The sequence below is a fragment of the Dicentrarchus labrax genome, unplaced genomic scaffold (assembly GCF_905237075.1).
Source record: "Dicentrarchus labrax unplaced genomic scaffold, dlabrax2021, whole genome shotgun sequence".
NCBI lineage: Eukaryota > Metazoa > Chordata > Actinopteri > Moronidae > Dicentrarchus > Dicentrarchus labrax.
The window spans coordinates 31,190,591-31,216,762 of record NW_026136721.1 but is presented as its reverse complement, the minus strand read 5'-3'; the positions used below and the strand labels follow the sequence as shown (position 1 = coordinate 31,216,762).

The 26,172-nt window shown below is 42.1% G+C and overlaps 1 protein-coding gene across 2 annotated transcripts; it reads right to left on the bottom strand.

Moving 5' to 3' along the window:
- Positions 1-786: 786 nt before the first annotated feature.
- On the bottom strand, positions 787-25,451 carry ttyh3b (tweety family member 3b). Of its 2 annotated transcripts, none has more exons than XM_051386622.1 (15): positions 25,164-25,451; positions 23,724-23,911; positions 16,804-17,000; positions 12,529-12,640; positions 12,198-12,418; positions 11,837-11,932; positions 11,609-11,681; positions 11,397-11,472; positions 10,424-10,479; positions 10,193-10,285; positions 9,906-9,998; positions 9,672-9,808; positions 7,622-7,795; positions 5,743-5,818; positions 787-3,979 (listed from the first exon to the last, which is right to left on the bottom strand). In XM_051386622.1, the coding sequence occupies exons 2-15, from the start codon at positions 23,847-23,849 to the stop codon at positions 3,845-3,847; spliced, it is 1,665 nt and encodes a 554-aa protein (XP_051242582.1). In that variant the 5' UTR covers positions 23,850-23,911; positions 25,164-25,451; the 3' UTR covers positions 787-3,844. The 2 variants fall into 2 exon arrangements, with proteins under 2 accessions (XP_051242582.1, XP_051242583.1); XM_051386623.1 differs by lacking the exon at positions 25,164-25,451 and adding an exon at positions 24,659-24,741.
- Between the last annotated feature and the right edge of the window lie 721 nt (positions 25,452-26,172).

Genomic DNA, 26,172 nt, shown 5'->3' with positions numbered 1-26,172 from the left:
GTATCACACTTCCAATTATAACATAGCTACATAGCATTAGTGAGTTAGTGACAGTCAATTATAGAAGATCTTTCCTAGGAGGAATTCCACATAGGTTTGATGTTCTTCTGATCAAACGTGACGTCTTTCTGTCAGCTAGGGGTTCATTTTAATGCTTTCCCTTTTGACTGTGCTTCAAAACGTAATACAGTACTTATGTGAAACAGACAAAGGCTGAAGACTGAAGGCTGAAGAGTCCAAAACATATACCACATATACTGTCTTTGGTCACCTTGACTTTTTTCCCCATGAAATCTGTTGAAACTTTATTAATAAACTATGAGCATCTAGAGGTTATAATGAAAAACAATACTTATAAAACACAACTTATTAAGTAAAACACATCAGTTTCACAGCTGACATACGTGTGTGTGTGTGTGTGGGTGGGTGTGTGCATGTGTATGTATATATATGTATATATGCCTTCGCACAAGGATTTAAGCACATTTTGTTGGTAATATTGTACTTTGACGTATCATGTATTCGTATATTGACATTGTGCTGTGTTTTCAGTTTCTGAGAGCTGAGATGTTGCAGACCTGACAGATTCGGATATTGCTTCATAATCTATCAAGCGACAGTGAAAACATACAGTATTTGTTACTGTTTATTTTCTAGAACATTTAAGTGCACTAGGCCTTGATAAGACACTGCCAGTTGTGTCAAGGAAACCATTAACACAACACAGACACCTCTCTGTTTCTGTTTCCTTCATTCACATCGAAAAGAACCCACAGTCTTATTCAGTACGTTAAAGTTGCTTTAATTTATTTTTTTAAAACATTTATTCCAGGCTGAATGATATCATTACCACAGTTTTGACATGTACATCATTAATATCTTAGTTAAACCATCAGAAAATAAAAACAGCCATAGAAAACATTGTTTGTCCGTCACATCTGGACAGAGGTGTATTTGAAGTCCTGTAAATACCACACATACACGCAAACATTACTGACTCTTAAACATGAGCGTGGACCTTTTTCCATCAAGACATACCGTATTAGATTGGTCAAATCGCAGAAAGCACTGCACAGGAATTCAAATACAACTTTAGGTCAGGTGTGCAAACTACACTGGAATAGTTTTATTAAAACATTGCAAGACAGAGAGTCATTCACCATTAATAAGAGAGGAAAAACGCTGCTCTTGCCTTTATTCTCCTACAAAACAGCTAGCTATTATTTTATCTTTAAAGTCTGATTTTTACAAGACAGAGAAAAATAAAAAAACATGTTGTGATATGAAGAGTGTTGTAAGAGTTTAAAAACATTATGAAAGGCCATTAATCAGTGACTAGTCCCACAGATCTTAACATCGTTTGCATCGATCGTGCAAAAAACACTGTAAAGTACTAGACCATAGGTAGCATTGTTACCATAACATGGACATTTTCATTCTAGTAAAATCACACATGTAAGATTGTCTCGCTAATACGAGAAGTGGTCATTGATTAATAATAACATATTAAAATGCTGTACAGGAAGGGTGGTTGGAGGGTGTTTGAATGTTAGGGCTCTGCTCACTCAGCTAATTACTAGATTCCAGGTTTCTACCTACTACATCACCCATAATGCAAATGGTTTCAGTGTGATGTCAAAGCTGTGGCAGGGTGTGTAGTTACTACAGCTCTAGAAGTGCATGTAAACAGGAAAAAAGTAGGGAAAGATAGATTTTTATAAGAAACTGTGGCGTGTGTAGTGAATGTCTGTACAGCATGTATTTGTGTGTGTGTGTGTGTGTGTGTGTGTGTGTGTGTGTGTGTGTGTTTCAGGTTTCAATGTGTGTATATGAGGGCATGCGTGGCGTCTGTGTAGAAATGACTCAGGCTAGATAAGCTGGCCTTTGCTTGCTGCCAGTCAGACACACCGATCACTGTACTTACACACAGTAACACTGAGATAGAGCAATAGCCAATCACGCTGCAGTGATGTCACACACACGGGTTCACGAATACAGTTTTTATACACTGTACAGAGAGTTTTAGAGTGGGAGGAAAAACCACTGGCAGTGTCCCAGGCAGTGTGTTTTACTTCTCCGTCTCGCAAAGTCACCTTGAAGAGAATTTGTGCTTGTGGGTAAAAAAAAAAAAAAAAGAAAAAGAAAGAAAAAAAAAAGACTCGTGGCTAAAGGTTGATCCAAGGTCAGCAGTTAAGAAAATGAAAGCACAGGAAGAAAGAAACAGTACAGAAGAAGAAAAAAAAAAATACTACAGTTGGTCACAGTATCACATCCAGAATTTCAGCTTATGATAAAACATAAAAAACACCAACTTTCTGTGAATTTAAACACTTTTACATAACATTATTAATCAGGGACATGTTTTTTTTTTTCAGGTTTTCGGGAACCTAACTTCCACTCAGTAATGATGGAAAGCTGTTTTATTTTTTACTGCTTTTAATATTCCTGATCACATCCCTGAATGAAAACAAAACAAAATATTAAAGGAATTAAAAACGTCCGTCCCTCCTCAAGTCCTGATCGTCTTCTGTGACCTCGACTGGCTTACATAGCACCTGGCAAATGTGTGGTCGCAAATTTTCACTCAGTCTTATTCCATTTCTGTCCACCGTTTTTTTCAAGTGTCTTTCCCATTCCCATAGTATTTACAGTCGGAGGGAAAACATTCCAAGTGAGTTTTTCTTCCCTTTTTCCGACACATCTGGAGGCAGTTGGAGAAGAGGACAGAATCAGGCATCCCTCATTATTCAGAGTTTTTTGGCACAGGTTGAGCCTTCTCATGCCCCTCGTCTCACGCTCCAATTCCCCAAAATTCCAAACAGTTATTCCCCAACAGGATTCCTGGCTCATATTCGAAATGCATCAATCGACGCCTGTACTGTATGTGCACGTAAACAAATATGGAGAGAGACATGGACACACTTTTCAAGCTCACGATTCAAGTCTTAGTTAGACGACAATGTTAAGCTAAAGAGAATATGGATGTGTTGGTACTGTTTCTACCTATAAACATGGCTTTCTGATTCACTGGCTTATTATTTATACAGATGTGTCCGCCGATTTGTGTGTGTGTGTGTGTGTGTGTGTGTGTGTGTGTGTGTGCGTGTGTGTGTATGTGTATGTGTGTGTGTGTGTGTGTGTGTGTGTGTGTGTGTGCGTGTGTTTGAGAGATACAGCAAAAAACTTCCATGATAAACACGCAGCACACCACATTTACAAGTTATGATTCAACAGTCTACTTTTCATGAAATCAGAGTAAAGCACATGTTTACTATTTACAGCTCTGTACAGTGTGTGTATGCATGTGTGTGTGGGCTTGGCTGTGTGTGTGTGTGTGGTCTGAGTGTCAGAGTGTGACGGGATTGGATTGTGAGAGTGGCGTAGCTGATCCCACTGGAGGGCACTGTGTGGATCCCAGTGGAGGAGGAGAGCATTGAAGAGTGGAAGAACAAACTGGAGACGGAGCCAAGGCGCTTTAACTGCTGTGCATTGTGGGTATATGGGCTGATCCATCACGGCAGTGGTGGAAACGAGCAGCTCGGGGTGTGTGTCCTCTAAGCAGAGGAGTAGAACTTATGATCTTCTGGGATTTTTCCTTTTTGGTAATTGTGGGTGAGAAGTAGAGGTTGACCTTCAAAGTGCAGTCCTTTGTTGAGGTGCTTGGTTGATGAGTCCTGGCTTGGTGTGTTGTTTCTGGTGAACCGGTCGGTGTCGGTGTAGTTCCTTGACAAACTGTGGTCCTGTTGGTGCTTTTAAGCTCTGGTGAGCGTCGCGTTGGATCTTGTTATTGGCTGTGAGAACTGGATTCAGGCAGTACTGGGGTGGACAGGTGCGGAACTGGTTTCTAGTGCACTGAGGACTGTGGTCGGGCTGCGGGGTTAGGCCGGCTAGCCGGGTCCAGTTGGTCGTTGGGAACGGAGCGTCGGTTCTGGTCCGGTCGGTTGGTGGCCAGGTACTTTGCTCTCATACTGGAGGTGTACTGGAGAGATGGAGGACAGCGAGGGGGGAAAAAAAGGACGAAGGGGTTTAGAGAAAGAGCAAAGAGGGAAAAAATGTCGGGAAAGAAGAGAACCAGAGGGAGAAATTGAAGTGGGAAACAATTAGAATATGGAAAAAAAGACAACAAGAGGAAAACGTATGGATCACAATCAAGCCGTATTGACACATAAGGAGAGAGTCATATAGAAACAACAGTGAAATCATGTACATCATATCAGGAAATGTGATAGATAGATAGATAGATAGATAGATAGATAGATAGATAGATAGATAGGTAGATAGATAGATAGATAGATAGATAGATAGATAGATAGATAGATAGATAGATAGATAGATAGATAGATAGATAGATAGATAGATAGATAGATAGATAGATGGGGCAAACAAACAGAAATAGCTACAGCAGAAATACTTTGACCAGTCATTTGGACAGCCGGGGGTTTGATTACAACAGTCATTCATTATATAACAGCTGATTAAGTCTGGATGATGTTATTGTAAATTAGCAGATGTGGTCCATTTTGTCAGTGGTTTGTAGTTAGTGCTCTAGTTCTGATGTAGTAGGTTAGCCTGGTATGAGTTAGTGGTCTCTTGTGAGCGTCTAGCTAGTTACTGTCGGAGGTTCTCCGGTTTCCACATCACTGCAGACGCTGATGACAGGTGAGCACTCTGGCACAGGACGGCGGCCCCGTCGACAGCCCTGCCTAAGAATGATGAATCGTGGCCATTTTGGTGGCTGCTACGGTTCAACAGTGGAGGTGGGAAACATGTGCTCCTGTGACTGTTTAATGGTGAAGGGTGAAGGGGCACAGAAACAGAGGACACATACACCTCGACAAGAAAATGCACACATAGACACACTGTGGGAACAGGGGGAGCAGGAATTTTAGAGGTTTGGGCTCGAGTTTACTCAGGGGCAGAACTGTCAAACATTTTCAGCTTCACTGCATAAGTACGCAGAAAGGGATGTATCCTAAAAGGTGTTCAGAAGTAATAATGCTGGATTTGTTGGTTTAATTTTGTCAGTCCACGGTATTGTAGCCCCAAATGTATACAGTTGATACTTCATGGTACAACATCCACAAGTACAGGCCCAGCAGCACCTTGTCAAAGCCAGAATAGTCAACTTGTTTAGGGTAAATAGTTAAAACGAGAGGTGCAGTTCAGACATCTGCAAGACTGGCAGAATTATGTCTTTTGGTATTGAAGAAAAAGCTTGGTTCACTACAGTTCTAAATATTGAGGTTCTCTCAATAATGTCTCTGAGCTGGTCTACAAGTTCTCCTCACATGGCAGTGACAGCCACAGAGAAACCAACACCAGACTTTTTACATCAGAAATAGAGGACAACTTTGTGTCTAACATGACCAAACAATTACACTTATCAAAAGAGACAAGCCTCTCTTTTGATGCAAGTGCAAATCCTACTAACAACAGGCTTCAAACTTCCAGGTATCCCAGGCTGCCAAAATGACCTTCTTAAAAGGCGATCCATGATCACGCTCTAGTTTGAGCACAGAGTACACTTGCAGTGGTGTAGGGATAGGGGACTACCTTCCAATATCCACACTAGCATCAGACATAAGATACAAGTACATTTATCAACACCATGCTTCCTTCATTACATTCTGAAATTGTAAAATGCCATCTCTGTGGGTACTGCGGTTTTGAGTATTTCCCAGCTGCACTGTGGGTATTGGAAGATAGTGGAGGGAGAGTGTGTTCTAGAAAATGTGCACTTACAGAGGGTGGAGGGGACTCCCTGCCAATCAGGGGGGTGTTCTCACACCGAGGGTTCTGAAAGTTTGCGTTCTGGCTCCTGCATTATAGAATCAGAGGTTACTGCATGTGGTCACCCTGCCACTGGGGCTCAGTTGTTGATCTGTTGCTGATCTGTGGTCTGCTCCTATTCGATTACAACTTAATGACTCTCTGACAAATGGCCTCAGTAATAATAACAAGTCAGGGACTTAAGCTTGATGGTACCATAGAGCCAGGGGTTAAACACCTCTGCCACAGTCCAACATAGTTAATGTTTTTTCTTAACAATGCACAAAAGACAAACAGTTAGTCCCACAGTGGGACACTGGCTCAATAAAATAGTACTTTTATCCGTGTGGGGGCCCACAGGAAACCAGCCTTAGGTGCATATTTAAAAAAATATATATTGGTGATTTTTAAACCAACATTTCAGCTATTAAAGGATAAAAAAATAAGACTTTAAACATAAAATATTAGTTCATTAAGCTTTAAATTTCCCTTAGAAGCACAATTTAATAGAAAGCCAAATAGTAGCTATGTCCTTGATCTCTGGTATATTAACTACAACAGTGCAAATGATCACTGATGATAAATGATAACAGTCAGACACCTACAAACCTTAGGTAGATATGAATGGGAGAACACCATAGTCCCCACAAGAAAAATAAATCAAAAGTACCTGAAACAGTCCAAAGCTTTTAAACTATGTAATTTCACCCAGGTAGCTTGATATAAACACATTAATCATTGTAGTATTTAAAGCTGTTTCCATTTAAAATAAAATATAAGCACTTTATACATGAAGGACAAATAAATGGTTTTCTATGTTTTGGTCCATTAACTATAAATATATCGTTTACATTACAGCCATATGTATTAAGTTCATTAATTTATTAAGTATAGGTCTACTGCAAGTTACTGAACTAATTTATTAGGATTAAATGAAACTGGTCCTTGAAACAGGCAGCTGGTAGTCTGACTCTTGTTTTTGAATGTGAAATTTCACAAGCACAACAAGGAAAGATATATGCTAGAAACTGTAAAATCATTCAATGACAGCTTAACTTTGACTACAAAGCAAATATGACCAAACACTCACTGTGGGGCAGTACTTATTTTGTGTCTGACTAAGTGTAATAGCATTCTGGTATGAACCAAAACTGACTCTCTGGCTACATGGAAGGAAATGAATCACTCTAAAAAGCTATGTATGTATGCTTTGGCAAATTGTCATCATTATTGTTAAGCATACAGGGTTTGTTGATTAGCCCAAAACATGAAACACATGGTCCTTTGATGGTCCAAAAAAGTCAAAATGCCACAACTTTCAGAATACATGTTTTGTCTATTATCTTATTTCTTGCTGCAGTTACAGTTATTTCCTTGGCAGCAAAAATCACATACTTGAGTAGCCTAAAATAGTAGCAAGCAGTGGCAGACTGGAGAAATATATGCTTATTTCTCTTCTATATTTTTAGTGTATTCAGAACAAGCAGTCCTGTGGCAAACTGTAACATGTAGCAAGCAGGGTGAAATTATTAACATATGGCAAGTGCAGACCTGAATTATAGGGTTTTTGTGGACTGAAACAGGCAGGCTGGCTGATACAGCAGGTAGCCATTTTTCTATCAGCATCAAAGGGAAAGCTAGTGAAGGGTTCTAACTAATATTGCTGACAGAGGGTCACAAAGGACATGCGAGCCATACATAGCAAAAACACTAGCTATTCTACCTTATCGTATTGCAGGCAGTGAGCGTTGCTATGCGGCTAGTCTGGGTCACGGGGGACAAGCATCAGCTACCTATGGCAGGCAGTGTATTGATCCTGCTAGCCTCTAGCTAGCGGTGGGTGCTAACTCACATGTATTCAGTGACGGGGGCATTGCTGACAGTGTGGGCTGTAGCGGGCAGGCTAGCTTCGCTACCGTAGCTGGAGCCACAGCTGTAGAGACTGGGCATGTGAACGCGGTACAGGTTATCGTGCACACCGCCCCGTGAGGCACCCGACTCGTCCTCTCCGTCTTCCTCATCCGTCCTTCAATTGGTCAGGGTAGGGGCAGGGCACGAGAGGGCATGATGGATAGGAGGGGAAAAGGTAGAGGGGAGGGAGATCCGAGAGAGACAACAGAGTGTAAACAAGTGGTTGAAGAGGAGGTTAGGAGAGGGGAAGGTGTACTTGTACTATGTGGCGTCCCCTGATACAAAAGACTGGGTAAGGCCATGCCGTCAGCCCCAAAGCAGCTGAACAAGAAGAAAAGGAACATGGGCAGCATTCATCTATTATACAGATCCACTACAAGTACAGTACAGGTTTCTAATATTACTACACAGCCCAGAGTGGACCCATGAAGCAGTTTTTTGTTGCTGTGTGAGGTTACACAATATTAAACTGTATGAAGATAGTAGACTCTTCGATATTCCTTAGAGTTCTCTTAATACGTAGAAACATGCAGTAATTTTTTCTTCATGCAGCCAACCTCTCTAGAGGATTCACACCTGGTAATTACTGTCCATTTAAAATTGTCCTCACAAAATCAAATTTTCAAAAATCTATTTTCTTTAAGGTACTTCATGCATCACTGAGTGCTCCATGAAACTTAAAGCAAAAACATCAGGAAAAAAGGAGATAATATGGCTGGTTTGGGCAAACCATTTTCAGACATAAAATGGTCAAAAATGTAAAACGGCCAGCAACGTAACAGAATGAGGCATCAAATAAGATATGTGCTGATTTGGAAGTTGGATCTCTGGCTACAGAAATGTACTGGCTTCTACAATGTCAACCACAAAGTACATGTAAATGTGCATATGCAGACCCTATTATTGTGACTTTTTTGTTTTTTTCTTTGTTGTTTTTGGAAAGTCTATACCAGCTGTCAACATGCTAGCAGTCCCATCAAGCTGGTTTCAAAGAAGTAAAGAGAGAGGGAGCTGGTGTTAACAGAGACCAAAGGCACAAGAGAGGTTACTTCATTGACTGGCCACCAGATGGAGGTGTTTCACCCAGGCAACCCAAAAAGAGCTAAACTGTGTGGCCCATCAAACAGACTCAGCACTTGCAGGACAGTCGGCCTGAGTAAGCAACCAACCCCATGAGCAGTTATTCTTGCTGAATTCGGGGACGTTATGGATTATTGTTTAATACCTGCTGGGCCATACTTTAGCATTGCTGGTAATTCACACCCAACAAACAAGCGTAAAACACCACTATTATGGCACAGCAGTGTTTCACTATTCAAATCATTCACCGGAGTGAAATCTGTCACTGCATGTACATTCTAGAGCTCTTTTCCACTGATTTTAACAAAAAATAATTTGGTTGTTTGGCTATTTGAGCGGGCCGTTTATCAGACCATAGGGTCGTTTAATTTCCTCAATATCCACCATCATTCGCTGAAGCCCAAAGCATTTCCAAATCAGGACAGGGAGAGAGGAGGAAGGGACGGAACAGAAGGAGGAAGTGGGGCACAGAAAAAAAAACGTGGTGATACACAATCTAACACAACAATGGTGCTCCAAGTCCACAGCGGAGAAAAGAAAATGAGGGATATGTACAAACATAGAAACAAACAATCAGCCAGACTGGCAGTGCTAACGGCAAACAATAAAATAAACAAAACTTGCAGAGAAAACTGGATGGATGCAAAGACAGGCAGGAAGACGTAGGATACAACAGCTCAGGAGGCAAATACACTTAAAGAATGACATGCATGGGCACCGAATAGATTCTTTATGGGTCTTTCCACTGTGTTCAGGTCATAAGATGAATTTAGTTAGACAATTAAGACGTTAGAACTAGTAACATGTTAGCTGTTAGTGTACAGATTAACTAAGAAGATAGGTGTAGGAATGTAAAAGCTTGTGTAGGTCTCGTGTGTGTTTGTAAGAGAGACTGTGTGTGTGTGTGTTACCTCTTGCCAGGCCAGGTATGTGGCACACTGCACACAATGGAGGAGAACATCAGAGCAGTGACAAAGGAGAAGAGAACCAGGTAAATGAGACCCTCCACCCCGTCATAACACAGTCCAGTCAACGCCTGAACATAGTCCTACGGGGAGAAGAAAGAGGAGAGGAGTTCAGTTGTTAAGGAAGTCTTGGATTTGAGGACTTTTTTCCTCTCTAACACAGCACACAAAGTGACTCACCATGTGTAGGCTGCGGCAGTCGACCAGAGCAGTCAGCTGGTGAAGACCAACCTCGGTGGAATTCAGCACAGACTGGATTTGCTCGAGACTCCCCTGCACACACAAAGCAAAGGTTTTCACATGCTCAAATATAGATATCCACCTTCTAGTACATCCACACGCACCAGATAAACACGTCTGCGCTGGCACTTTTGTAACTGCCACTTTTATCGCGCTCCCACTAATGCAAATCCACTCATCTGTGACGATAAAGACCTACAGATCATTGCACACACAAGCACACAAACCTTGGTGTTGGCATAATCACGTGTTGCTGATCTCAGTAGCTCTGCCACATCATCTTGCATCTCCACCAATGCTTTGTGACTCCCTGACAGCCTCTACCAAACATACAGAGAGAGACCAGCGAAAGAAACACACAAACACAAACACATCTTTTGGTTATTTAATTGCTTAAACCAGGAGAAGCCTATTCTATAAAAAGCAAAAGATGAACTCCAACAAGAGGGTGATGTTACCTGCTGGAAGGGGTTAATTTGGCCAGAGCTGCACGTCAGGTAATACTGCAGGATATCTGGGAATGTACCAAGGAATACATATCAACAGAATAATAATACACACACTGAAAATATGCAGTTTAATGAAGGAAAGACAAACACTCTGACTGTATATAACAAGACTTTCTAAGCCCAGTATCTCTCTATGGAGGCATGTTAGCAGCATTACTGTGTGTGTCTGTGTGTGTGTGTGTGTGTGTGTGTGTGTGTGTTACAGAGGCAACATCTGTGCTCTACAGAGCGGAAACAACTGACAGACAACAGAACTCATTAGATGAGTGAAAAGAGGGAAGCGAGGGAGGGAGAGGAAGAAAGGGAGCAATTGAGAGGTAAAGAGGGATATAAAAGGATGAAGAGAGAGAACAAATCAGATAATGATCCTAAGTGAAAAAGCAAAAGTGTGCTCTGAATTTTTCTTTTTTTTTACATCTGGGACAGACAGGAGGAAGAGTGAGATGGGGTGCGGGATTGCTGATGCATTGCAGTCAGCAGAGAGAGAGGGGAAGAGCTTTTAGATACCAGAGTGTCAGTCAAACACAATCCCCTTGGATACACACTCGTACAAACACAAACGCACACACTTGTGTCTTAAAATAGAAGCAACATTGTCAGGGTGAGATTCAACTGTCAGGGTGGAAACTACAGTTTATTCAAGACGTTTCTGCTTATTTGTCAACCTACAGTATCTGCCTAGGAGCAGTCCATTGACCAATCATCTCAGCCTCTAAAGATATTAAAGTAAAATACCCTGAGAAGTAAAAAATAGTCTTTGGTTGAGCTGCTCACAACAAATGGACTTTAACTTGTGAGTTTGCATGTAGACACTGCTTTGTTTTCACAAGCCCACAAGGTTTGGAAACACTGTTTTCACGCACAAACACCAGAAAAATGGCTTCTACCAGTTCACTGGTTCTGTATGTTCTTGTCTGCGTACCTTGGTTGATGACAGCGTTTTCCTTGGTTACCCTGGTGACATAGGTATCCGGGGAAACGCAGAAATCGCTGGCTGACTGTAAGAGGGTAAGCACACATGACACATCGGGCTACAGTAACATCCACACTGAAAACGCTCGCTCGAGCAGTGGGGAAAAGATTACATCATTGCAGAGCCAGAGAGCTCTGCGATGTTGCCATGGTTACACTTACAGCAGCGACAGCCAGTTCCAGACCGAGAGACCCCCAGCTGATTATCAGAGTCAGAACCCCAAGCAGACACACTCTGAAGGACAAAAAATTACATATTTTTTATGTCAAGTCTCAGCTTACCAACATGGCATGCATTACACAGCGTTAACAGACACAGTTTCAGAGTCTAGAAAGGATTTGATTCGTCCAATAGGAGCAACTTTTGGGCTATGACGTGAAGTACCTTACCCAATCAGAGTGCCTCTAGAGTTGCGTATGAGGCCGAAGAGCACCAGAAGACAAATGAGTACATCAAACAGCAGCAGGCCAAGGTACCCCAACCACCTGCACATATACAAAATGACTTCATGTTTCATACAAACAAAGGATATTCCATTTTTCAATACACCAAGAGAGGGTGGTAGGTCTTTTGAGACTGAGCTTATTAATCCTTTAACATACACCATGTAGGACATTTCACATATACCACAATCTGATCACTTGCGTTTTTTAAAAGCATTTTGGACTCTTCTACTAAAGCTCAGTTTTAGTTTGATCCAGCCAACACATTTGCATTACAAAACACACACCATTACTTGTTAGTACCGACCTGTAAAAGTCGAAAGCCTCCGTTTTGCGGGCCAAGTCCTCCAGGGAAATGTCAGTATTGGTCCAGAAGGGAACATCCACCATCAGCCTCACCAACTCGTCCAGTTGTCCCTGCAGCTTTTGGACGATGGACACGTAGTCTGTCTGCTCCTGGAAGGCTGTCTCCAACTGGACCAAGCTCTCCTCCACTGTCTGGTTTAAGGCTAAGGCGCTGTCTGACACCTGCACATTCACAGAAAAAGAGACATTCATTTGAATTTTTTGAATTTTTTTATTGGATTATGAGAAAAAAGTGTAACCATGCGTGTTTGGTAACCATGCAGGTAACTCACCAGTTTCTCCACCCCAGATACGGTGCGGTTGGCATGACGGAGGGAGTATGCCAAACGATTGGCTCCATCACTCGACTCCCCATTCCCATAGAATCCTACAGCGATGCCAGCACTGGGAGGCAGAAAACAGGAAGTGCCAAGTGTTAACACAATGACTAATTCAAGCATCAGATGGCATCAAATTAATCAATATAGATGAATGAGTTCAATGATTTCTGCCTTTCTCTCAGTCACACACAAACACACACAACAAAACCACAGCTAAGACAGTGAAGTTATTAAGTGCAGTTCCATTGTTAACCAGCAACAGGCGGCGCTGAGCTCTATGTTCTTTGATTTGGTGTCACCCCCAGGCCTCAGGCAAGCACAGGACTACTAGGAATGATTAACACACACACACACACACACACACACACACACACACACACACACACAGAGTCTACACAATAATTGGGTCACCAGACCGCACATAATATGATCCTTCTGCAGCCCTGCATCCACATTCACACATGACACATGCTACAATATCTGAGGTTCTTTGCCCTAACACCCTTTATTCCCAACCCTCCTTAATCATGTTCAAATCACAAATCGCCCACCCAACACCACCACTAGCCCCACCACCTCCAAAGAAATCTCCTTAACACTTTCTTCTTCATAACATCTAACCCCTTCTCCCCCCTCCACATAGCCCCTCCCTCACCCTCAGCCTGTAAGCCTTTCTCTTTGTGTACTGTATGTGTGCATGTGTGTGTATGACTGTACTGTATTGATGATGGCTCTGTCTGCACACTAACACCAGACAGATTTGTAGAGGGAAATTTATGGCCATTGTTAAGGCAATTCATTCTAGACCATTAGATCTTGAGCAGCCCCATGTTACAGCGGGTTTACACACACATTGTGTAAGTATGTGTGTGCGTGGTTTAGAGCTTTACAGTGGACTTTATGTGTACATGTGACATAAAACAACAGATACAGAGGGAAACAGGCTTGACAAGAGGAATAAAATAAAGATGAATACAGGAACGGAGACACATTTACTGGTATGTGATCTGTATGTTTATTAAAATACCTTCTCTTATCTGTTTCCCCACCAATCCCTGCCCCTCACCATCTTACTCCAGACTCCATGTCATCTCAGTTTTAACTGTAAATCATCTCCCTTCACTCCTGTTTACTCATGCTCTTCTTCTCTCCAGTTCCCTTCATCCATCCTCTCCTCTGTCCTCCTCTCTCCAGTGGGTTTTATCTTGCTGGTTTAATACCTGCTGCTCCTATCAGGGGATTTCATAACTTCATTAAGCAACTGCTTAGGATATGAGACATAAAAGACAGTGAGGCAAAAGTTTAGACGTCAAATAAATGACAGCAAACACTGGCCAGCTTAGCTCTGATTAAAAAAAAAGCTCCAAAATAGAAAAACATGCGTACTGTAAATTACTGATACATCTTTTTATTTTAGGACCAGCAACCTGTTCTGAAGGATGCTAACTCAGAAAGATAAGAGTGTCCGTTTAGTCACTGCTTCAGTCCATTTTCAGCTGAAATGGACTGACATCTTAACACTAAAAATGATTTGCAGAACCTAGATGGGCACACTAAAATGCACTCAGCTGGAGCTCAGTAGATGAGATAGTAAATGTCTGTCTGTATTCAGTCAAAACCGGGTCCACGATGAGTTCAAGTCCAAACCAAAATGATTCACCTAAATCCAAAATACATGCATCCAATTAATGGTACAGCCAATATGATATGTCTTATTTTATACATAGTGCATCCTGAATACACAACCTGCTGTCCCATATAAATATAAATATAAATGTAAATATTACCAGCGATATAAGACTAGGGTAGCATACTGATGATTATTTTTAGGTATGCACCAATCCAATCTGTGTTGGCTCTCACACTGACTTTAATTAGCATTCCCGTGCTTTGATCACTACTCATTATTTATTCCTTACTTGCACCACCAGTAATCACAGTGGTCGCCAAATCTTAAGAATTATAACTTGAACTAGTTTCTATATCATTGTAATAATAAAATTCAGTGTTAGAGCTGTCAGTCTGCAGAGTCAGTTGTTGGTGCAACAGACATCCCCTGGCCTCATCTCACCTTACTGAGTATTACAATGAGTTCAAAGCAGTGTGATGTATAGATTTTAAATTTGGGGAGTGAGCACTGGTGTTGGAGTAGCAGATATGGCAGATACTCTGAATTGGAAAAAGTTGTATTGATTTACCCACAATTATGTTTGTTATTTAGTAATCAATCACTTTTTAGATTAAAAAAGGAATCATTCTTATTATGAAATGTCCGAAAAACTGAGAAAAATGCTCCTGGTCACATCTTCTAATTATGTACTGAAAATATTTTATTTATTCTGGCAAATGCTGGAATGTGGGCTTTTTTAATAATTGACTATAAAAATTATTTGATTCTCTGCAGCTTAAGTAATCCATTAATTGACTCATCCTTTCAGCACCGCATAGCACAATAGTAAACAACCTAATACAAGATACAGCTTCTAAAAACACACTGCACCTGCACACAAATGGAGGAAGTCCACATGTGGTTGGGGTTGTTCCAAAAATAACATATGATGTCATATTAAATTGTGGACAAAGAAACACGAGAGCGCGCCTCCCCTCCCCCCCAGACACACACACACACACACACACACACACACCACACACACATACACTCAGATCAAATATTCAATAAGAAATATTATAGCTAATCATAAAATATTAAAACCTGCAAAAACACTCTTCAGCACTGAGTCACGCGAACACACACACACACAGACAGACACAGACATAGCTCCCCCTGACTGTATAATTCATTTCTCGTCTCTGCATCAAATCTGCTTCTGTCTCCATGGCAACCTTTCTAGGACAGGGAGAAGGCAGAACAGAAAGAAATAATAAATAGCAGAGGGGGACTAACAGAGATGAGGAAAGGGGGTAGAGAGGTCCAAAATGTCAGGAGAGGATAAGCAGAAAAGTGTTGAGAGAGTGTGTGCATTCGTGTACCAAAAAGAGTCCACACAGCCTCAGTATCTGTGGTCGAAATGCACTCTACCCAGCTGCTGGGTCACTTAGGGGAAAGATCTCCGAGTGTACACACACCTTTTAGGGTCAGATAAACACAAACAGTGGAGCATAACCACCTGGCTGGCTCCCAATTACACCACATGGGCTTTCTCGTTCAAACGAGAACGAGTGGTCTGAAGGTAGGTAGATTTACCTCGTCGTCATTATGTACGGTACATATGGCAGCTGTTTAGTGAAAACCCTGTAGTACATTTTTGACATTATCAAACTGTTTATCATCCCCTTCTTCTCCAAACTAACAGAGGAGTATATCACCTTTTTACTGAGTTCAAAATATTATGGTTTCACACCATAATTGCAATATGCAGTTTACAGTAGATCAGACAGACTGGTTATGGTTAATTATTAAAATGTTGGACAGGTTTTCAGCACATTTCTGTTGAATAAAATGTGAATCAGTGCATGTTTGCACGAAAAAGGGGTCAGGAAGTTAATCATTAATTAATTAAGCTCCAGTAACTCTAGAATATCATTGCATTTCATTGCTATTTCCAAGCTATGCCATTTCCTTTTCTAGAATGAATATGTCTGTCATAATCCACCTTTAAATGCAGTCTTTTTATCAGCTGCTATGGTGATAGAGACAGGAGTGACATAAAACAATAGTGCCCATCTGGGCCTAGCATGTAACAGTGAAATGGGCGCTTTGTCTGCAGCAGAAGAAGCAGAAGCTCTTTCCATCAGCCTTTATCACATTTTTCAGCATACCAACATTTCAACCATAGCCGACGGTAAAAAGAATCGTAAAAACAGGTAGAAGGAAACATGACCATGAATTAAAAGACATTTACAGTACAATGAGCGTACATGCAGTTAACATGGGTAATTGTGTGACTCAAACATAGTGTCTGTCTTGTGTATTTTTAGTGATGGTCTACAGATGTACAGCAACAGGCTCTAATGTACAGAGCCAGAAAACTCCCATATTAATCCCCAGTGAAAATAGCTACAGTCTCCAGTGTAGGCTAGAGGGCAAATCCTTTAATTGGAGGAGAATGGTTAAATATATCAACATTTACTCACTCAAGCATTCTTAATAACACAAATATTTTCCCCTGTGGTTGCAGGGGAAAAGGGGCTTAAACTTTCTTTAAATACACGTGACTTTATCATTAGTATATGGAGGTGTTACTCTTATGGGGATAACCCTCTCACCTGCAGACAAGTGTGGCGATGATGACGCACCAGGCGGTGCAGCAGCAGTCAGCACTGGGCTGCTGGGAGTGCGAATGGGAGTGCGAGGAATCGTCACTCTTGCGTCGCCGGCAGCAAAGCCAGAATGAGTAGAACAGGAGGAAGAGGAGGTCCAGGCCCAGACACAGCAACGCCACGGCGCCGAGCAGCAAAATGGACTGGGGAGAACAAGAAATGTATGATTTCATAACAGGATTTATGTTATACTTTGAACTTGGTTGATTCAGTACACAAATGTATTGAGTTTGAGAGTTGTCCTTATCACAGGGAAGGGGAAGATTTAGGAACTGGGTTAAATATACAGGAAGCAAATTAGCTGATAGGAGCAGAAACCAGATACATAGACAGACCACATGGTTTTCCTGTGTAGACAGACGCACGCAGATACACAAATTGTGTTCCTCTCTCCAGCTATTTGAGGCAGGAAAATAGTGTCTGTTAAAAGGGGTGTTTGATGGATACCATGAAAAACACATTTGCACACCATCAAACACGCACACCTCCATGGAGTGAGCGGAAGCGATGCTGTTGGGGAGCTGTGTGCGCTAGAGACCCACCACACAGATCACACACCCTCTAAAAGCTTTGAAGTGTAAAAGAATGAAGGGGTGTTGGGGGCAGACAGAAGGAAGTGGGGGGGGGTGGGGTAAATTTGAAACAAAAAAAAGAGACCGGAGAGAAAGAAAAGGAAGAAGATGTGAAAGAAGATGACTGAACTGAACACTAAAAAGGGAGAGATGGATAAAGACAGAGATGGGGGCTCTTACAGCAATTTGCCTGGAACTGATGAAATCTTTTTTTAGCTCACACACACACACACACACACACAGACACACACACACACACACACAGAGCAATGTTAGTTTTTCCCCTCTGGAGTGTCTGGAAAAGTCATTGCACTGCAGGACCGTGGAGAGACAAAGGCACGTTCCTGGAGAACCAAAATCTCCACCTGCTGGACTACTTACAATAGACAAAGGATTTCTGCCGCAGTTCTGCTCGGTCAGAAACAGCAACAGTGTGATTCTGGGGACTCCTCCGAGGATGATAACAAAATCTGTCTCCACCTCTAAGATCCTCACAGACTTCCTGGCTTCTCAGGCTTCTTAACTGCTGATTTCTTGTGCTGACCTCAATTTTTCCTCACTGCCAGCCAACAATTTCCTCACCCTGAGGCAATTTATGCACCTCTACTGTAAATAAGCACATGTATTATAGTGTCTATGTGCCAAAACTGACATCATCTTTAACAACGCATTAAATATGATGATTTTTGTTTCTTAAAATATATCAGTAATGTGATCTTGTAAACATTAATATTCTGGGGCAACCTGAAGGTCAGGACACACCGAGATAAATCTGTGGGGTTGCTAGCTAATGAAGAAAAACATTTCTGCCATACAAAATCATTTAGATTTTTTTCAGATTTTCCACTAATCTTTTGTTCTTTTATTAATTCTTTATTTAGGGAGGACGGAATGAGGGAAAAAGCTAAACAGAACTGGTCAACTGGTCACAGTCAGTAGACATATACAGTCATTGATGATGGGTTGACAATATTTCATTTTGAAGGATCACAAGCAAATAATGTTGGGAACCCCTGCTCTAGGATTAACAACACTAAGAGTCTACAGCCGGATGTACAAAAATGCTAATATGATGATGTTTCCCAGGTTCACCATTGCAGTGTGATAGCATGCAAACATCGTACAGCTGAAGCTAATGGGGGTGTCATTAGTTGTCAAGGCATTTAGCCATAAACCAAAAGGGATCACCAAAGTTGTTACCGTGCATCCTGTAGAGACCATCTCATAGTCGTTGAGCTATAACAGACCGAAGTGGTGGACCCAACCAACCAACTGACCCACACTGCGATCCCAAGAGGATTGTTGCTACAATAGCTAAAACATAAACACTGATATATCTCCAACAATTTGGGAATGTAATCTGTTGTTTATCTGAAATGTCTTCTTATCCCTGTGGCCTGATTTTGCTTGTTGTTTTTCCAAGGAAATTCTCCAAAAGCAGAAACATCAAAGAAATAATTGTTCGGAGTAACCAGTCACACCAGAGCCAGCTGATACGCTGACACTAGCTTGTCTTCAAAGGCACAAATCTCTTTTCACAATGAAAAACAATGCAGCCTAATAAGGTCAGCATTTCCAAGTAAAGTGTGAACTGTGGCAGATGTATAACCAGGCCAGCAAAGGGCACCGTATCAGATCTGGAAGGCTGAGGCCAATCTGAGCAGGCCAGTGGGTCACTAGAACACCACAGTACAATATGAAACATGATAGGATGTGATCTGCAGTGGTGTAATGTGACATCTGAAGGGAGAAAGGAGGGCTAATTTTTGAACAGCAGTTCAAACTACAAATCTGAGTCCCTGCTGAGGCATCAGTGTGCTTCTATTGTATGAGGTCTCTAAGCCTACAGCTAGGTGAGGTGAATTACAAGAATTACAATTAACTTAAAATGTTCACACTAAAGTGACTCTTGCTCTCTGCCATTACAACCTGAGTTACAATGTTCACAACAATCAGAAAGGAATACGGCGGTATTGCTTTCTCATGGGAAAGCAGTTGGTAAAGCAGGGCTGAGTGGGAGGAAATCAGTTGATTGCTTTTTCCCAGACTGCTTTTCTCCAACAGGTTAAAGAAGATGAGCAGAGGATGGGAGGTAAAGATCCTGATGGGATAGGAGGGGGGGAGATAAGCTCTGTAGATTCCTTTTCTCTGGTATTATCCTATGTTATTATCTGCTGGCTTAGTGCTAGAGACGTTGTGCTATGATTAAGGCGTACAGTGGTCCACTAATGCATTGTTTGATCTCTTGTGCCTTTAAATTTATCGTTAGGGCTTAAACCATATAGAGTAAGATGCATTAAGCTTTGCAGAATGAGAATGAAATCTCACGCTATATAACAATGGATGTTTCCATGACAGCCATCCATCATAAATCACGCTACAACAACGATGACGGGATGACACAGATACAGGGATAACGAGGAAAGTGATATGATAGAGAAAGTGTGATATTTGCATTATGAATTGAATTGTAGAGCTGAAACAGTTTGTCAATCGATAAGTATATCAACAGAAAACTAACTGGACACTAGCCTAGATAATCAAGCATTTTTTCTGTCATATATGAAATTAAACTGATTCGTTAAAACAACATAACTTTTAGCTTTGGGATATTAAAATCAGCATTATTTCAAATGGATCATCAAGAAAATAATCTAATTAATTAATCAATAATGGAACTGTTGGCTGCAGCCCTATAAGACTGTTTTAGTCCATTAATCAAAACTTTTTTATTCTTTGAGTGAATACAGTTCCCATCACAATTTCGTAAAAAAAAAAACACGATGTCTTCAGATTGCTTGTTTTTTATCTGACTACCAAAAAATGAAGACAAGCAGGGCATGCTTACATTTGAGAAGCTGACTGTCTCTCATTTATGCTTGATTTTAACAACTACTTGACACTAAAATTCAACTAATCATGTGCATATAAAGCAAGAACAACTGAGTCACGACTGCTAATGTCTGGTATACGGGCTTAATGTTAAACTGTATATGGGCTTAATATTAAATCTGACTGAGGACCAGGTCTCTGCAGCCACTTCACTCTTCTCCCTCTGCGTATAATGGTCCCTAGCTTAGCTGTCGGGCTGACAAACCATCAGAGCAGATTAAGCATGGATCAATTAGCTACTAATAAGCATGGTGAGCTTCGCTGTGTGTGTGTGTGTACTTAGATGTAAGTGTGTGTATGTGCACATCTACGCTGCTGGAGATCAGCTTGCAGGCTGGAGGAGGGGCTAAATGTTAAACGCCCAGGCACAGTGATCTACTTTCAATCTGTCCATTTCAGTGTGTGTGTGTGTGTGTGTGTGTGTGTGTGTGTGTGTGTGTGTGTGTGTGTGTGTGCGCGCGCCTGTGAATGTGTGTCTAAGCTGACAGGATCAATCACTTCCACTTCAGTAAGTTGTCCTTGCACTCTCCCTGCCTGTGTGCTCCTCTCTAGTCTGGCCTTGCCTTCTATCCTCTCAACTTCTTTCCTGCGGCGGTGACTGACCTCAGGCTCATTCTGCAACCAAAACACTAACGGCAAAATCTATATTCAGAAAACGGCCTTTGTGTTTTGATCTTTAAACACTTTAAAAAAAGATTCAAGAGTGGCACCTTTGGTGTTTGATCCACTGTGATCCTTTTCAAAATGCTATGATTCAATAATGTCTTCCACTGTGCAAACTGTAGCACACTATTCAAAATACCAATTACGGTCTTACTTTCCACAGCTGGGAATATATGTGTGTGTTATTACAGGTCACATGATTCCTCTGTAATGTTCTGCAGCTGTTTAACTGTGGCTGGTAGCTGACTCTGCGATTCTACCATAATACAAACAGAAGAACGCACGCACACACACTCAGATAGACACACAAGCTATCCCAATGCGTTGTAGAACCTCAGGATAAGAGCTCCTATTTCAACTCCTCAGGAAAAAAAAATAATAAAAGTTTTCTTGCAGAAAGCCACGGAGTCAGCATCCCCGATACAGTCAAAGTCATCAGAGACCAACTGCTCTTGTGAATGAATGCTGAACAGTTGTATTTATTTAGTTTGTGTAAGAGAAAAAACTTCTGAATAGGGGAGGACAAGAACATGAGTGAGTGAGTGAGTGAGTGAGTGAGTGAAAGACACTGTGCAAGAAGAAAGTTCTGAGCAACTTCAGACCTCAAGAGCTGAATACAAATGAACCTGTGCCAAATCACATCAGAAAGAAAAACACTACACAGAAGAATCTCTCTCTATTGTGTTGTGAGTGTGTGACACAGTGTGAGTGTGTGTTGTGTTGTGGTGACGGACTAAAGGACACTGTGGAGGACCTTGTTTGTGTGTGTGTGTGTGTGTTTGTGCGTTTCTCAGCTGGATGAGTGGATGCATGAAAGCCTTTGAGACAGATATACTGAGCCAATCTAAAGACGGGCTTCAGTGAAAGAGTGAAAGAAAGAAAGAGAGCATTCTTTCACAACAGACTACAGCCCTCCCCTTCCCACTCTCTCTACCCCCTCTTTCCCTCACTCACTCCCTCCCTCCCTCCCTCCTTCCCCGAATCCAATTCAACCTCCTTCTTCTTGTTCTTCTCACCCTCTATCCCTTCCCCCGTCTAGCCAGAATTAACAATTTCACCCTGAATAGAACCCCTATATTCCCTCACATACACACACAATAACACACACAACCCCTGGGGGAGATCTGTGACCTCACCTCGACAAACAACACTAAGTGCTAAATACGCACTGACACAGAATGTGAATATGCTGCATGTGACATATATACTATACAGAACAATATGCACAGCTACTGTACATATTAATAATGTACAAACAAACATATGATCAGAGTGCAGATTGCTCAGTGACATAGAAACAGCCCCGTCTGCGAAAATATGTCGGGATGTAATTAGTCTAAAAAAGAGGGGTCCTTAAAATTCCAGTGGTAACACACATTGACACACACACACACACACACACACACACACACACACACACACACACAAAGGCCCTTAGTTGAACATTGAATAGCTCGCAGGAAGTGGCTATTTGGCAATTTAGAAGCACCTCCCATGGCTCATCGAGCCTTCTCTCTCTCCTTTCGCCTCCAATCAGTCTCTTTTTATCTTACTCACTCCTCCTCCCTCCCTGCTTCTCTCTCCAGTTCCCATCTCCCTCCCTTGTCCATGGCCGTGGGTGCCTTCCCACGCTCAGCTCTTGAACTTGCACGCCCTCCCTTCTCTCCCCGAACATGTCAGCAAACTACATTATGGGGTTGACTGCGGCGCATGAAATGTGGGGCTCTAAACGAGGTGCCTTGGTTTTATGTGGGTCCGCTGTGTTTTCTGGTGCAGAGACCTGAAAGTCACCTTGTTTGAGGATTCAAATGAAATGCAGCAAAACTGGGCCAAAGCCCCTCTTTGAGATTGAGCTCCTCTCTGAGGCAGCGCTGCTGACTCAGACAGTGTTTTATCACAGAACGACTGCAATTAGTTTTATTCTTTTAACTGATTCTGATTGTTTTCATGCCTGAACATGAAAATCATCATCATAAGTTTCCAAAGAAGGTGTCTTCAAATGGATTGTTTTCTCCAACCAATCCAGTCCAGAGCCTGTTGGTATTACATTTTTAATGATGTACAAGCAGAAAATCCTCAAATTTAGGGAACGGGAACCAGAGGATATTTGGCATTCTGGCTTTATAAATTACTCAAACTTGTAATCTATTATCAAAATATTTGCAGATAATTTTCTGTCAATTGAGTAAACCACAGATTGCTACGCTTCTTGTCTTATGACCTTTGGAAAGGCAGGCAAGCAATGCCTACTCACTACCCCTCATCACAGATTTCATATGTCTAGGATGTTGCAGCAGTTTATGGAAGGAGTGATGTTTCCTTCTCATATTTTAAATATTTTCCTAAGAGGCAAGACTCTTTTGTGGAGAAGAAATGCTCTTTTTTCTTTCCCATCTTGCTATTAATCTTGCAATTTCCTCAGATTTATATTGCCGCCATAATGGGTCCTGACCTCCTAGGGTTGGGAACCACCTGACCAATCGATTAATAGTTTCTGCACAACATTTATCCATACCAATAATGGAGTGGATCAGTGTCTTGATTCAATGACAGTCTCTCTCACACACACACACACACACAGCATTGATCGATGCAGGGAGGGAATCCACAACTCTAGTTGCAGGACAGCCTCAGTCACCACTTGGCCACTCTGCTGTGAAATTACAGTGTGGGCAGGTGGCAGGAGGTGGGATGATGAATTCTGAGTGGGAGGTAATTATTCCCCCGTACTTGTCTTACCTTCTGGTACTCTGAATCCTCCGGTCTAAAGTCACTGCTCACAACCTGGAACTCCAAGTTGAAATGGGGCAACCGGTGAAGCAGGTTCACCCACCAAGGCGGAGAGTAGTTCACTACGGCCGCCATCCTGATACAGCTACCTGCCGGCTGTCACTTCACTCTCTTAACTCGGATTCCTCACGCGGACACTGCAGAGAAATTCACGACCGTTGTGGGTTAACAGGGCACGGCAATGACTTAATGCACAATTCACACTACCTGTCGTGACAGGCAGAGCAAGAAATCGGCCGTATTGGTGCCTTTTCACCAAACAAATTAAGCAAAATGATTCAGTATCCGCAGTCCTTCCTGCTGATACTGTTTACCATCATAGCTTCAAAAACCTCCTTCTACTGAGTGGAGTAATTACAGATGACTGACATTATCATAAGACCGATGTGATGAGTTATCGGTGATTAGTCACCAACAGGGATGAGACATAAAACATGCCAATACATAGAACGCACTCTTGTTTTTATTAAGATCATGTCCTATAACTTTCACATAGTAATTTCCCTTTTTTATTACTTAGATCTGTCTTTACCCTATCAGTGACAAACCTGTGCATTATGCTGTTTTTGTGGGGGTCAAAAAGGATACTGCAATATGACATTCACTTCAGTTTGCTTTAAAAAATTCAGTCTCTCATAATGAATTGGATAAATATGATCATTTTGGGTTGTTTCCCTTCACAGTTGCTGATGTATTAAGAACTACTGCCTTCTAATATGCAATGTATCATAAAAACATTAGTGTCATTAAACATCACACCTGGCTGTCATTCCCACCTCAATCACAAACAAAGCATTAAATATAGCTACAGAGGGAATATTAGTCCTAAAATGTCATTTTTAAATCGCCAAATTGAAGCAGATATCAAACCTGTGAGCTCTTACTGTATCTGAACATACTGTACACGAAGCACAGCCCGACAATAGCATGGCTGACAGCTACCTCGCTTCACCCAATTTACGCCCATACGGCAAAAACACAGGCTTCGTGAGACAAACTGTGGTTGTGGAGGAAGAAATGGCCGTTATATCAACCCCCCCCCCCACACACACACACACACGGCCACAACTCCTTTATTATTATTATTTATTACACTTTACTGTACCCAACACATGTAGGTCAACCCCAGTCGCGGGTGATATCCTCACATATTCAAGCCCCAACGCTTTTGTTTGTTCTTATCCGTAGAGTCAATAAATTGTTGCCCGGATTAGCTAGCATTAACGCCGCTTTGTCCGTTAAAAACTACCGCAGTCTCACACAGTCGTCAAGGCAACGAGGAGGAGAAACGGCAAGAATTCGCTTCGGGGCTTCGTGTCTGTGGACATCAAAGCCTCCGTGTTTGGAGGTGGTGGTGGGGGGGTTAGTAGGAACCGTGTTACAACCTACCTAGTGAAGCCAAAGCGGATGCAGACGACTCTCGTTTCGGTGTAGTCTTGGGGAGTCCAGGGCCGGCGTATATTTCACCTATTGTCTTCCCAGATCCGGTGGTGGATTTGAACCCCACAGCCTGCTGCATCAACGCGGCCGCACCGAGCTGCTAGCTGCAACGACCGACTCGGCTGCAGCCCCAACCACATCGAAAGTAACGGAATATAACGGTCACATTTCACCGAGACGCCTGGTTGTTGTTCTCGTTGTTGTTGTTGTTGTTGTTGTTTTTTAACTGAGTACCTCCCCCCCGAGAGCAACGACGTTAAGGCAAATTAAGGGTTAAACTCGTTGACCCGCAACCCAGTATCTGCATATATATTTATATATATATATTCACAGTTTTCTACGATGTTCGTTATTCTCCCTCCGTTAGACCATAACGGGTGTGCGCTCCTCGGCGCCCGTTCCCACGATGACCGTCGGTTCAGTGCGTCCAACGCTGCGGCTCTTCAATTGGATGATATTGTTGGAGCGTGAAGCAAACACGGTGTTTAAAAAGCCCTGGAGGACGGGGCTTTGCGGCAGCTCCGGCTCCGCAAATGTATGTGTGTGTGTGTGTGTGTGTGTGTGTGTGAGGGAGAGAGAGAGAGAGGGAGACAGAGAGGGAGGGAGGGAGAGCAAACGCGCAAAGAGGGCGCCCCCTAACGTTGAAATGATGGTAGTACATGTAGGCTGGAGAGCTTCTTTTTTCTCAAGCTGTGTGGTTAGAGTGAAATGTACCCAGTGGTGTGGTGGTGTCTGGCTAAGTGGGTATACTCTTTAATTTATGCTCCCCCCAAAATATTTTAAACACCATGTATTATAATTATTATATTTAGTTCACCCAAAATATGGGCCAGTACAGTGCCTGAGTTGGACCAAAAAAAAAAGGTGCCAGCACCCTAATGCACCACAGCCCTAACCCTTAAACACAACATAACCCCTAATGTTTTTTTTAATTATTATAACAATGTGGTTATGTGTT